This window comes from Bos indicus x Bos taurus, chromosome 11 (genome assembly GCF_003369695.1).
Source record: "Bos indicus x Bos taurus breed Angus x Brahman F1 hybrid chromosome 11, Bos_hybrid_MaternalHap_v2.0, whole genome shotgun sequence".
Lineage (NCBI taxonomy): Eukaryota > Metazoa > Chordata > Mammalia > Artiodactyla > Bovidae > Bos > Bos indicus x Bos taurus.
This window is the reverse complement of record NC_040086.1, coordinates 68,775,797-68,789,910: the sequence shown is the minus strand read 5'-3', so window position 1 is coordinate 68,789,910 and position 14,114 is coordinate 68,775,797. Positions and strand designations below refer to the sequence as shown.

Below are 14,114 nucleotides of genomic sequence, written 5' to 3'. Positions count from 1 at the left end.
TCAGAATTTTCCACAGTTTATTGTGATCCACACAGTCAAAGGCTTTGGCATAGTCAATAAAGCAGAAATAGATGTTTTTCTGGAACTCTCTTGCTTTTTCCATGATCCAGCAGATGTTGGCAATTTGATCTCTGGTTCCTCTGCCTTTTCTAAAACCAGCTTGAACATCTGGAAGTTCACGGTTCACATATTGCTGAAGTCTGGCTTGGAGAATTTTGAGCGTTACTTTACTAGCGTGTGAGATGAGTGCAATTGTGCAGTAGTTTGAGCATTCTTTGGCATTTCCTTTCTTTGGGATTGGAATGAAAACTGGCCTTTTCCAGTCCTGTGGCCACTGCTGAGTTTTCCAAATTTGCTGGCATATTGAGTGAAGCACTTTCACAGCATCATCTTTCAGGATTTGAAATAGCTCAACTGGAATTCCATTACCTCCACTAGCTTTGTTCATAGTGATGCTTCCTAAGGCCCACTTGACTTCACATTTCAGGAGCCCAAACCCTGGCTAAACCCACACTTGGATTCCCCAGTTTGCCTCCCTGAATTTGCCCTAGAAGTTTACTTGGCTACTCTGTCACTGCCATCCCCAGGCCCAGCCTTGGCAGGACCTACATTCCACAGCCATCCAGACCTCTCAATACACAAAGTGCCTTCTCCCCTGTGTTCAGAGAAGAATCAGAGGTCATTTCAATGTATGAAAAGGGCCTTGTCAGGAATGGCCGGCACATCACACAGGTGCCACGGCTCTTTCCTTCCAGGCCCAGCAGAGATGTCACTCATTGATCACAGCTCTCTTTTCCAAGTCTGGAAGCAGAGCCAAAGTCTTGTTGACACAGTTATCTAGGCAGCAGTGCCGGGATCAAGGCTGGCACATGAGAAAGCCAATTTGCTCTCCCTAGCCCAGAATTGTCCACATCTGGGGTGGGGAGCTTTGGGGAAGCGGAGCATCCATCCATGGTCAGATGTGATGACAGTACTGTCTGTCTCCACTGAGAATTCAGAGAAGGGCATGGCCAGTTCCAGATGAAGTGCATTGGAGCCGTTGAGACTGGGCTCTTCTGTGGCCTGGGTTTGTCAGGGCCTCTTTCTTGCTTCTGAGAAATATTTGAGCTCCTCACATACGTTCTATGATGGAGGATCTGTGATGTCATTTTCACAGGCCAAGGACAAAAGCATTGATTCACTCAGGCAAGTGCCCACATCCACTGATCCAAGAGCATCTATTAGGTGCCTACTCTCCTCCAGGTGCTGTGCAGAGGAAGCATTCTGGTACTGATTTCCTTAGGGAGGTAGGCAGGCGGGCAGGAGACAGAAGATATTGCCTCTGTTTTGCAGATTGGAACATTCACCCAAACACAAAACAGTAGAGCAACTGGCCTTTGGTCAATGGACAAGAGAGACAGATTGGCACAGGGAAAGGAGATACGAGAAACAAGCCAGAAATAGAAGCTGAGGCTTTGAATTCCTTGCTCCATAAATACATGTGAAAAATGGACCCTGGGGTTTGTAACTCTGTCTCTAAGGGCCTAGAAAACATTATCAGACCTCAAGAGCTGTGAGAAATAGAGGGATCGGGGTGGGGGGGGGTCATTTGTGGGAAATCATCACAAGGCCAGGAAGGATAGCATGTCTGCGTGGTAAGCATAGATGGGAACTGAGGAGACGTGGTGTCTGAGCCCAGCCACTGCAAGCAGCTATGCGACCCTGACCTTCCCCGTTCAGGCCTCGGGTTCCCATTTATGAATGGAGGAGGCTGGACTTAAGTCATGTTTTCCAGAATAAATGCTACTGCACACACTGGTGACATGCATTTTTGTCCAACCCAAGTCGGTTGTTGCCTTGGGGAGAAAGACTATCCCCCAAGAGCCACCCTCCCTTCTTTGGTGGGAATAAAGTTCTAGCTGGGCATATGGCGGCCCTACCAGATATGTTTTCCAGATACCCTTGGGCCTTGGGGTGGCCTGATTAGGTCCAGACTCATGGGATCTGAGAGGCCATGGTGTGTGCCTGTGCTGACATATGCCTTCCAGATGGGTGTGTAAGTGTCCCTAGCCTCTTTCTCCTCCCCAGACTGGGAGATGAGGAGACGGGAGGCAGCTGCCCTGGACTCGCAGGTAGAAGCTCCATGTTATAGGTGGCAGAGCCACCTACCAGCTCTGGAATCGCCTGCTCACCTGAGACGTGAACTTGATCTTGTTTGAGCTCCTACATTTTGGAGAGTCTTTGTCATAGTTAAGTTGGTATGTAGCAAATAAAACCCTTTTGGGGCAAACTTTCCTCCAAAGTCAATTGGGTAGCTATTCTGCTTTCTTTTGGGGCTAATCCCCCAACCTGGCTAGACACTCAGCCTCTCTGAGGTCATTTAAGGAGAGTAAGATCTCTGGTTTGGCAGGGTTGTCCCTGAGGGATGGGGATACCAGACGCCAGAACGTTTGGACGAATAGAGGGAATGAGGTTGTCCGTGACAGCCTGGACAAAGCGGAGGCAAGAGTGATCAGTACCCATTTCAGCTTTGCTGGGCTCAACTTGGCATGTGATTCTGATTCCTGCTTAGGGGAGCAAGAACTCTGGGGCACCGTGTCCACAGGGAGCCTTACCTGCTCAGCGCCAGTCACCGTGTAGGCGTGCCGGCTCACCAGTCCATTTGCCATCGTCACGGACTCGCTTGTGGGCTTCAAAGGAGGGAAGCAGACCAAGCAGTAAACACTCATACATTCTTCAGAAAAAACCCAGAAAAGCACAATTCACTCAGCAGCTGAGCTGGGTCTAGATGACAAGCCTCCCACTGACTCACGCTGGAACGCCATGTGTTCCTGGATCTTTTTCCTAGAGAGGAGGAGTTTGAAGGCTGTAGGGTGTCTGAGGCCCCAGCACTTCATACTTCAGGAGACCACTCTATGACAGACAAAAGCCCACTGGGTCCTGAGGACCTGGGCTGCTTGCTTTTCTCTAATGGCTTGTTATCAACGAGACATACCCCAACACATATCTTCTGGGCATTTTGTGGGAGTCGGGGAGACCTGCCACCTCCAGGCCGTGAGGAATTGGGATTTAAAGTGCATTTTGGTTTCAGGTGGTGTTTCAGACCAGGGGTGTGTGACTCAAAGCCCATTTGGTTAAAGGGTGAAGGAAGGATCCGCAGGGATAGGGCATTGGCTGCCTTGGAACTGAATCAGATAATTTGGAGGGTCAGCCGAGCTTTTCAGAATGGGGCATGCTGCCTTTGGGGTGCTGCCTTTAGAGCCAGTGAGAACAAAGGGCCTCCCCTGATCACTCTGAACCCCACTGCTTCTGGTCACAGGAAGCAATGGGCAAAGGCTTCAGCATTAGACAACAGCATTTGAAGCCCTGCTCAGCCATTTACTGGCTGTGTGATGGTGGGCATTTCACCTAGCCTCTCTGAGCCCATTTCTTCTTCTGTAAGTGATTTCTGTGATCCCTGTTTCAGATGGAGGGCCGTTGTGAGGATTAAATGAGGCAGTGTCAATAAAGCACAGCATCAGTGCTCCGTGGTGGTCACTTGGCCATTCCCATTACTAACTGAATGGGCCAGTGGCTGAACACTCTGGGGTGAGGAAAGGCTCGAACCAGTGTAACAAGATCCCTGATCCACTCACCCCGGCCAGGGTGCTGCAGGTCATCAGAGAGCCTGCCTCCGCGGCTGTCTTCACCATCGTCATCAGGTCAGACGAGGATGAGTGCAGGCTGATGTTGGTGACCACCCCTCCCGTGAGGTCCACCAGGGCATCGGGGAGGTAGCCATAGTGCAGGTTGGCATAGGACCCATGAAACCTGAGAAAGAGGAAGGCAGATCAACCCCAGTGGTGCCTCTGGTGCCTCCAGGAAGGGAGATAGCACACTGGACCTCTGTGTATTTCCCAGGGGAAGGATTTACCAAACCACCCCTTGGCTGTGGCCATCCGCCCAACTTCTGCTCTCCTGGATAAAGATTCTAGCAATGTGCCACCCTTATCGCTTCCTTCTCCTGGTCCCCTGGGCAGTCTCACAGGTGGCAGCATTATATAGAGGTTAGGAATGCAGGTGCTGGGGCCACAGGCCAAGGGTCAAACCCCAATTCCCCAGATATTTAACTACTTGACCTTAGATAAGTTACTTAACCTCCTAGGGCTGGGCTTCACATAGTGCCTGGCATGTGGAAAGCCTTTAATAAAGACTGGCTGTTAATACAATGAGGATCCACTGTTTCCTGTTTAACAACAGTGGTAAGTACTGGCTGTGTGCAGGGTACTTTGTATTCAAAGACAGGTGAGACCTCTGTCCTCCAAGAGACCACAGTCAACAACTCTGATGCCCTCTGTGACCATAAGCAGCCTTAGTCCTTACTCTTGTGTGAAGCTTGATGCAGAATTCCCCTTTCCATCCTCAGAACTAACCCTCCCCCACCCCAAGAATCATCAGGGAGGTGATGTCACTGAAGGTAACACAGGTGAGGACGAGGCCTCCATACACATCCCCAAAGCAAACCACCTAAATTTCAGACCCGTGCTCCACAGTGCCTCTCCCACCCTCCCATGGGGTTTCTGCTTTGGGACCCACACCCTGAGAAAAGCCCAGCCTTATTGCCTCTATCTTGCCTTCCTCCCAATTTTCTCCCAACTGCGGCAGCCCCAATCACCTACTGGTGAGGCAGACAGTCTCAACTCAAGAGCCAATCTGCTTGGGCCAACTCCTGGCCTCCCCTGTCATGATGTCTCAGGCTCGGGCAGGAGGCTGAGCTTCTCAAGGCCCCCTCTGCTCATCCAGGGAATGGGCTGTTGCAGCGGTGCTGCCAGTAAAGCACACACAGCATGTGGAGAGGGTCTGGCTCACGGAGGTGTGCTTTGCATGGGCACAATCGGGACAGCAAGTCCCTGCTTCCCTGCTCCTACTGTCCCCCATGAACAGCAGCACTTGCCACCGAGATGCTCTCCCCTTCAAAGGACATGTCAGGTTGCTTGGCCTACCTCGGGTGTCTCTTAATTATGAAAGTGCATGGATCAACTTGGAACAGAGACGAAGTGACTGGGGGTTCTGGGAAAGTTTCTGAGAAGGAACACAACTCTGAACTAAGTTTTATCCAAGTAAAGCTATGGTTTTTCCAGTAGTCATGTCAGGATGTGACAGTTGGACCATAAAGAAGGCTGAGCACTGAAGAATTGATGCCTTCGAATTGTGGTATTGAAGATTCTTGAGAGTCCCTTGGGCTGCAAGGAGATCAAACCAGTCAATCCTAGAGGAAATCAACCTTGAATATTCATTGGAAGGACTGATATCAAAGCTCCAAAACTCTAACCACCTGAAGCAAAGAGCTGACTCATTGAGAAAGACCCTGATGCTGGGAAAGATTGAGAGTAAGAGAAGGTGCGGCAGAGGATGAGATGGTTGGATGACATCACTGACTCAATGGACATGAGTTTGAGCAAGCTCCAGGAGTTGGTGATGGACAGGGAAGCCTGCGTGCTGCAGTCCAAGGGGTCACAAAGAATCAGACATGACTGAGCAACTGAACAACAAGGACAGTGGGACAGACACTCTGGGGAGGAAGAACAAATCAGGGAGGCTCTGGAGCTGGAAGAGAATGGTGGAGCGGGGCCAATGATGGACTGACTGGTGCTCCTGGGAGAGGCAAGATTGATAGATCACGGGGAAAGCCTACAGCAGGGGCCAGATGGATGAGGTCATATTCGATTTGAGAACTCAAATTCCTGTCAATGGGGTGACCTGGGAAGATTACTGTGGGGTCCTAAAATACAGGCAGGGCAAACCCACAGCAACATGGAGGTGAGCCAGACTGGGTGGGAGACCCTGCCTCCCATAGTCAAAGGTGTCTGGTGGGCATGTTCCCCACCACTGCCTGGTCACTTGGGCCCTGGCAAGGGATCTCAGCTTTCCTGTCCCCGATGGGCAAGCAGTGGCCAAGCCCCTCCCAGGGAAAGCCCTGGCCTTGGCTTGTTTTCTGGTGATGAAGGTCAGGCGTGGGTCCATTCTGCTGCCGCCTCTACTGGGGCCCATGGCCTCGGATAAGACCCCTCCCAGTCCTCAGCCCTTCACCTGGACCTGCTCCGGGGCCCCTCAGACACCCCTCTCTCAGCATACTTCCAACTCTGCTGTTCTCTTCCCCTGAGACCCCCAAAATTCACATAAACCCACTCCAGCAAACACAGATCAAGCAGCCGCTCTCAGCAGGACACTGTCCCAGGTACAAACACCATGGATGCTGAGAAAGCCTTGTATTAATGAAAGCAAAGAACCCACAGAACCCAAGGGCCATTCTACAGGAAACAGATGACAGACGGATCTCAACTTGTTATTAAACCGGTTCTAAATCTTATCTCCCTCTCTCTGACCAGGGTTATGTTCGGTATTAGACTCTTATCTCTGTAATGTTTGCTGAGTCAACTGCAAAGCTTCCCTTTGGTCACGATTGTGCCCAGGTGGGTCTCAGTATATCTGACTCACTTGATTTTCCACATGTTTTCAGGCTCTGGGTCATAGATTAAGAGGGTGCTGAGGGTGCCGGAAGGTCACCAAGACCAGTGAACCAGTAAAGTTGCTCAGTTGTGTCTGACTCTTAGCAATCCCATAGACTGTAACCTACCAGTCTCCTCCATCCACGGAATTTTCCAGGCAAGAGTACTGGAGTGGGTTGCCCTTTTCTTCTCCAGGGGATCTTCCTGACCCAGGGATCAAACCCAGGTCTCCTGCATTGCAGGCAGATAGTTTACCGTCTGAGCTACCGGGGAAGCCCAAGACCAGGGTTTTAGAATCTATTCCAGAGCCCACCAGCATGACCCACCTCCCTTGCTGCCACACCCCCTTCTGGCTTCAAATAGAACCTCACCAGAGCCACACCAGAAAGGCCCTGCTGGCTCTGTCCAGTCACTCCAGGGCCACAACCTCAGTGTCTACAGGCCTTGTCTTGTTATCTGGGCTTCATTCTCAAATGCTAACATCCAGCTCTTCCTGACACTGGAAATGAGCAACAGCTTCAGTTAGGAACAAGGTGGCTCAAAAGAAACAATGTACAAAAACAGTACTTGCAATGCACCCTCCAGAAGGACAGGGACTGGTGGTGGTCTGTAGGGTTGTAACCATTTCTTAGGGCCCAAGACTGGACGGTCCCCGGTCTTCAGTCTTGCCAAATAATGTTGCCTGATCACACAACCAAAGACCTCAGTAGACTCAGGTTAATCCCTTGCACCTGCCACCACATCACTATTCAGAGTCTTGGCTTCCCCATCCATCATATGAAGCTTTGGTTAGGAAGATCTTTGGGGAACTTGATTCCAGAACACTCTCCACTACTCATTTTCTCCTGAAATGTGTGGTCCCCTGGCCTTCTGTCTCCTAGTATTGATTCCTAGCTGTGATGTGTCCCTCACCTGTGTGGCTCTTGATGCTAGCAACCTCTTACACACATATGACTCTTGTATCTGATGTCAGCAACCTACCCTCAGCAGCCATCACAGAGACATCAAACGAAAGGGGAAGGGTCCACGGCCAGCAGCCTCCTCTCGCTACGTCTCCCTGATGCCTGTGTTTCCTGTCCCAGCAGTGGCTGAGTGTTTAGACAAAGAGCTCTCTCTCTGCTTTTCAGACACGAGCTCACAGATCCTGCTTGTGTTTCAGGGACATGGCAGCTCTTCTCAGCCTCCTCGGCTGACAGGAAATAGAAGGGGAGGGAAAGACAGAGAGCGCTGCGTTTGCCGCTCCTGTCACCAAGCCTGTCACCTGGACCCAGGAATTCTGAGAGAGCCTTGTTCTCACCCCTCAGCTTCAGCCTCATTTTAGGAAAACGTCTCTCTACCTGACAATGATAGGAGAGAGGGAAGAATTCAGATGTCAAATCAGATCCAGGAAGGATGCTGAAAGGCTGTAATTCTGAGTTGCAGGGATCCCAAAAAGGATGCTAGGCAGCCTACCAGATTCTGTCCCCCACTCTCCTGTTTTGTGACCTCTGGGGAAAAAAGCCAGGCAAATATATATATTTTTCCCTCCACATCTGACTCACTTGACCAATTCATTTCCAGACTCCCCAGCTGCAACAGTGTTTCAAAGTCTGGAATCCACGTGTTCACTCAGTATTGTCTACACCCTGGGAGGGAAAGAGGACCATCTCCACTCAGACATGTGGGTTCTCCATACTTCTTCTGCAATTCTTGTGGGCCAGACACTGAAGCAAAAAGAAGCAAAAGACAAATCCTTTTCTTCCAGGACTGGCAGTATAAGGGATGATGGACAGGCATGTGCCTGGGGAGGACAGATCTGATCCCAGCTTGGCCTCCAACACTGTGTGACCCTGGGCAAGTCATTTCATCCCCCACCAGCCTCGGTTTCCTCATCTTTCAGAGAAGGTAGGCTTTGATGCTGACAGAGGCTCCCTCTAGCTCTGATGTGCTCTATTTGATTTCCTCCACATTCTACAATCCCCTTCTTTGGATGGAGGGAAAAGCTTTTAAATAGCTTTGGAGTTGGCAACATTTTCTCCTGCTCTAGATTTCTTCAGGGGGTTCAATGTGGATTCTGAGTCCAGTTTCCCATTTCTTTTCAAGCTGAATGACAGCTTTAGGTCAGCTGTTAACAAAATGGGGTCAAAGTCATCACTTCATTCTTGAGCTCTCTAATTCTCCAAGTGAACCATCTTGCTCCCCCCCTTTCAATAAAGGAAAAAAAAAAAATGAAGCCCTGGAATGGTGAACGCTAAATCCACCCAAGAAAGATAATGGCAGTATTTGCATAAGAAGCTTAGAAGTGAATTAACCTCCCAAAACATATGGATTGTTTCAACCACCTTGGTTGTTTTCTGGGCTTCATTCTCAAATGTTAATGTCCAGCTCTTCCTGACACTGGAAATGAGTAACAGCTTTAGTTTTGAACAAGTTGACTCAAAAGAAACAATGTATAAAAAGAGTGCTAGCTATGTGCCCTTCAGCAGGACAGGGACTGGTGGTGGTCTATGGTGTGGTAACCATTCTTCAGAGCCCAAGACTGGCCGGGGTGGGGTCTTCAGTCTTGCCAAATAACCTGATCACACGACCAAAGACCTCAGTAGACTCAGGTTAATCCCTTACACCTGCCACCACATCACTGTTCAGAGTCTTGGCTTCTCCATTCATCATATGAAGCATTGGTTAGGAAGATCTTTGGGGAACTTGATTCCAGAACACTCTCCACGGCTCATTTTCTCCCGAAATGTGTGGTCCCCTGGCCTTCTGTCTCCTAGTATTCTTAGCTGTGATGTGTCCCTCACCTGTGTGGCTTTTGATGTGGCTCTTACACACATATGACTCCTGCATACCCAACCTGGGCCAGCCTGAGCATCTCTATCCCAGCATGCAGTGCAGTGCCTAGACTATGACTAAAGGCACAATAAACATCTGCTGAATAAAATCAACCCAAATTGTGCAAGTGAAGCACGTGACTTGAGTTTATAGGTACTTCAGCTTGTGAACACCAGAAAATAGTCCTTGACACAGGGTGTTTAGACCATATAATAATAAGCAGCTCCTGCCCTGCCCCCCACATATAAATCCAATCTCACGGTACCCACACCAGGCCCCAGACTGTCTGCTGGGGTTGCTGCTCATATCATTCCCATTGTTGGGGATGTCCATGCCCCCACATCCCCTCTCCTTCTGCTGAAATTTCACCCATCCTTTAAGGCCTCGCTCTCCACCACCTCCACTGTGCAGCGTCAGCTGACTCTCTGTGAGTCAGAAAGTCAGAACTGCTCTCTTCTCTGCCCTCTCAGCAGACTTTGACCATGATATTGTATTTTATTTGGGCCTGTACACCACCCCTAAAATAATACTACTGTCAGTCCCTATTTCTGTCCAGCTCTGCCCTGCCCATCCCGCGCTATGTGCCTCTGGGTCCCTCCCAATGCTTGTGTCTAACACACCCTTGCACACGTGGTTATTTATATAGGATGTCCCACCAGGTGGCAAAGGCTCTGAGGCTCCCAGGGGCATTGCTTGAATTGAGCAGTGTTGCCAAAGGTCTGAGTGACTTCACTTTCACTTTTCACTTTTCTGCATTGGAGAAGGAAATGGCAACCCACTCCAGTGTTCTTGCCTGGAGAATCCCAGGGACGGCGGAGCCTGGTGGGCTGCCATCTATGGGGTTGCACAGAGTCGGACACGACTGAAGCGACTTAGCAGCAGCAGCAGCAGCCAAAGGTCTCAGGACCGACTGGTGGGGAGCATCTGTCAGGGCTAGTGGCTGGGCAGGCAGGGCCAGTGTCCAGGCCCCAGGCATAGGGACAAGACCATCCTTACTTGGCGTAGGCCTTCTCCAGCAGGCACGGCCAAAACTCTCGCTTGTTGCGAGGTTTGACAAAGAGGTACTCGTTGTTCAGGACAGGTAGGCGATCGTCAATGACCACTTCCACCCACTGGCCACACCGCCAGAACTGGAGGAGAGAGAGCAAAATATATGCCTTAGTAGAGCTGGGGCAGGAGGAAGGTGCTGACCCCCAGCCCAGGCCAAAAGATTACCACCGTCGCTGTATGGCCACTACCGTGCGACAAGTCTATGCAGATCAAAATCGTAGCCCAGGTTGCAGACAGGGGACGGGCCTGTCATCTCCACTGACAGGTGAGTCACAGGTCGAGTTAATCAAGGAAAACACAGTCGGGAGGAAGGCGTCTCGGGTCTAGCTGGACTTTGCTACTAATCCCTGCCTCACCTTGGCATGTCCTTTGTGAGCTCTGGACACACGCAAGATGCTCCAGGTACATCTTGTGTACAAAATGGGCACGGCGGGAGCAGATGCTGATAGCAGAGGAGAATGGGTGACTGGGAGTGTCCTGATGGGGAAGGACAGCCTTCAGGGAGCTGGAGGCTCGAGGGAAGACGGGCAGGATTCCTGCAGGTGGCAAGGAGGCGGGAAAGCATCCCAGATGGTAGCCACAGAGTGGGCAGGGCCCGGAGGCCAACAAACGTGAGGTTGCTGGGGAGGACTGAGCAGGTTGAGCCTCGCCCTGGCCCTCCTATCCTCACGTCCAGCTGGCCCTGCCATCAGATCAGCAGCAATGAAGCGGGCTGGCACTGCTGCCGCCAAGAGCGCAAACGAACCAGATGTTCCTCTCCAAAACAGACTGGTTTAATCTTCAGCATTCAACTCTTAATGGTTCACCCGGGGACACTGCCAAATGATGAAAATTCATAACAAAACCAGCTTTTTGGAGTTTGTTTGCTGGTCTCTGGATCAGCAACAGGGCTTCTGGTCTTAGGCCTGAGTCTTGACGCAGGCAAGCCTCTGACAGCGGGGCTCAGAGTAAGGCCGGGTGGATGTGATCCATCACCTGCTCGTGGTGAGGGGGAGCCATCCTCGTGGCCATGTCCACAGCTGAATGTCCCAGGTGTTGGTCTGTTGCACCTGCATGAGGATGCATTATCGAAGCAGAGATGGAGACCAAGACAGAGATGTCAGGGGAGACAAAACAAAGAAGGTGTTCTTGTGGTCTTTAATGAACCAGTCCACTGGAGCTGGTGTTCTCACAGCTGTGGGTCTGCATCCTCACTGCAGTCAGACGCACAGGCGGGTGAAGTGGGGAGCCAACAGAGATGCTATTATAGTGAAATCACTGAACATGTCTGAAGCACGAAGGAAGATAACCCTGACTCTTGGATGGAGGGTACCAGAAGGACAGACCCATTTGAGTTTAATTGGATGGCAAAGTGTAGGAGCCAGTGTCCAGTCAGTGGAACCGTGCTCCAGGCCTAGTTTTGTCCTCAGCAATAGCTATTGGATAAGATACTTAATTCTCTGTGACTCAGTTTCCTCATCTGTCAAATGGTGTAAGAGTAAGAACTACCTCACACTGCGACTGGGATCGGATGAGACTATGAGAGTGGGATCACAGGAAAAAGAAAGGAAAAAAAAAAGAAGGAACTGTTTTTTCAATAGCCTTTTTGTTCAGCACCTAGGATAGTGCCCAGCACACAGTATGCCATCAAGACTGAGTGAGTCCTGGCTTGAATGAGCCCCTCTGGTTGGTTCCACCCTTACTCGCACCTTCCCACGCCAGTAGAGCTGACCAGACTTGCTCTCCCTATACAAAGGGAACCTCAGGTAAGATCATTGTTCCCAGAAAGGATGCAAATGGCCTGATGAAAATGGGGTGGTCAAGAATGAGGTCAGTGATCTGTGTTTCCTAGTTCACTTCTCTGGATGAGGAGGGCTGGCCCCTAGATAATGTCTGTACCCTTTAACAAGCAGGCTGGGCCATCTGACCAGCACCCAAGTATCTGCAGGAAACCAGAAGGGTTTTGGGCAAAGCATCCAAGTTGCCCAGATACAGGGCTCTTTCCTGAGAACTGTGCCCAAACTCAGAAAGAACAGATGTACAGAGGTCAGCACTGCAGCTATTTCTGGAGAATAGTGGAACTTTCTTCACCTTCCAGAAGGGCAGAGCACACCCTGCCTAGACCTCAATTTGTCCTAACCACCTGTCTCTCCACCACTTGTAGCTTTGAGGTGAGCCTGGACAATGCTAAACCCTGCCCCCTCCGGCTAACTTCTCAGTGTGATCCTTGGACCAGTAATATCAGCATCATCTGTTAGAAGACCTAGCATGCAAATAATTGGACTTCAGGAAGAGAAAACAGGATAAAGGAGGATGCCCAGAAAAGAAATGGAAGGAAACAGCTGAGCAGAAAGAGGAGGCAGGTCTTCAGAATGAAAGGGCTCATGAATTCCAGGCAAGATTATTCTTCAAAAGGACACAGACATAGAGAACAGACTTACGAACACAGCCGGGTGGGGGAGAAAGGAGAAGGTGGGATGTATGGAAAGAGTAACATGGAAACATAGACATTAAGTAGTAAGTAAGTAAGTGAAGTAGCTCAGTTGTGTCCGACTCTTTGCGACCCTGTGGACTGTAGCCTACCAGGCTCCTCTGTCCATGGGATTTTCCAGGCAATAGTACTGGAGTGGGTTGCCATTTCCTTCTCCAGCGGATCTTCCCGACCCAGGGATCGAACCCTGGTCTCCCGCATTGTAGACAGACGCTTTACCGTCTGAGCCACCAGGGAAAATAGATAGCCAATGGGAATTTGCTGTATGACTCAGGGAACTTAAACCAGGGTTCTGTATAACAACCTAGAGGAGTGAGATGGGGAGGGAGGTGGGAGGGAGGTTCAAGCAGGAGGGGACATAGGTATACTTATGGCTGATTCATGTTGATGTTCAGCAGAAACCAACAGAATACTGTAAAGTAATTATCCTTCAATTAAAAATAAATTAAAATAAATAAATTAAAAATAAATACATTTAATTATAAAAAAGGCATACATCTGGACATATTCTAAAGAAATTTCTGAACCAAGGAGAGAGAGAGAGAGAGTGCCTATACAAATTTTCAATTTGAAAGGATGAATTGCATACAAGGTCAAGAAGATAGATTGGATATTTCTTCTGCAACATTGGAGAAGCTACAAGACAATGGAAAAATGTTTACAGATCTTTGAGAAAAAGGAATGTAATCCAAAAATCCTAAACCCAACTGAAATACTGTTTTTAAGACAGAGCAAGTGAAAAACTACTCATGTAATCTGAGGAAACTATTCAAGGAATTACTTCTACCAAATGATAATGAAGTTAGAACAAAAATCTTAAGGGGAAATGAAGGCTGAAGGAAACAATGGTGAATAATGAGTTTTGAATATGCTGTGGACAAGAAACATACTTGTAACATCGTGAAAGTAAAATTGATAGTGAAAGGATGAGCAAAAATATAACAGGGAAATGAAAGTAACGGGAATCTAGAATAGCAATGTGAAGATCAGGTGAGGAGGAAGTCAAGGTTAGAAGCTTCATACATAACAAAGAGGGATATTGTGTAAGTTTTATTCTAACAACTGAAGAGCAAAAACATAATTATTTGGGTACAAAAGAATACAGCAAGAAAACTATATAGTCAGAACATAAAAGGAACCCTCCAAACTATAACGTTGGGAAGGAACGAACTTTAATTCACTTCTTTTAGAATATGCCAAAACAAACAGATAAAAAATAAGCCAAGACAATAGAGATAATTGCGGATTATATAATCTATAAATCAGAGAATTTGATTGCATATATTAAACTTACGAACATTCGATAATATATTAAA

At 49.1% G+C, this 14,114-nt stretch overlaps 1 protein-coding gene across 1 annotated transcript in view; it reads right to left on the bottom strand.

Moving 5' to 3' along the window:
- The window catches only part of CAPN13 (calpain 13), a 75,939-nt gene that overhangs the window by 22,871 nt on the left and 38,954 nt on the right, over positions 1 to 14,114 (bottom strand). The window contains exons 5-7 of the mRNA XM_027554416.1: positions 10,275 to 10,408; positions 3,615 to 3,789; positions 2,595 to 2,669 (exon numbers count right to left, since the gene is read on the bottom strand). Of these exons, the coding sequence (XP_027410217.1) occupies positions 2,595 to 2,669; positions 3,615 to 3,789; positions 10,275 to 10,408 (384 nt within the window). The remainder of the gene's footprint in view (positions 1 to 2,594; positions 2,670 to 3,614; positions 3,790 to 10,274; positions 10,409 to 14,114) is intronic.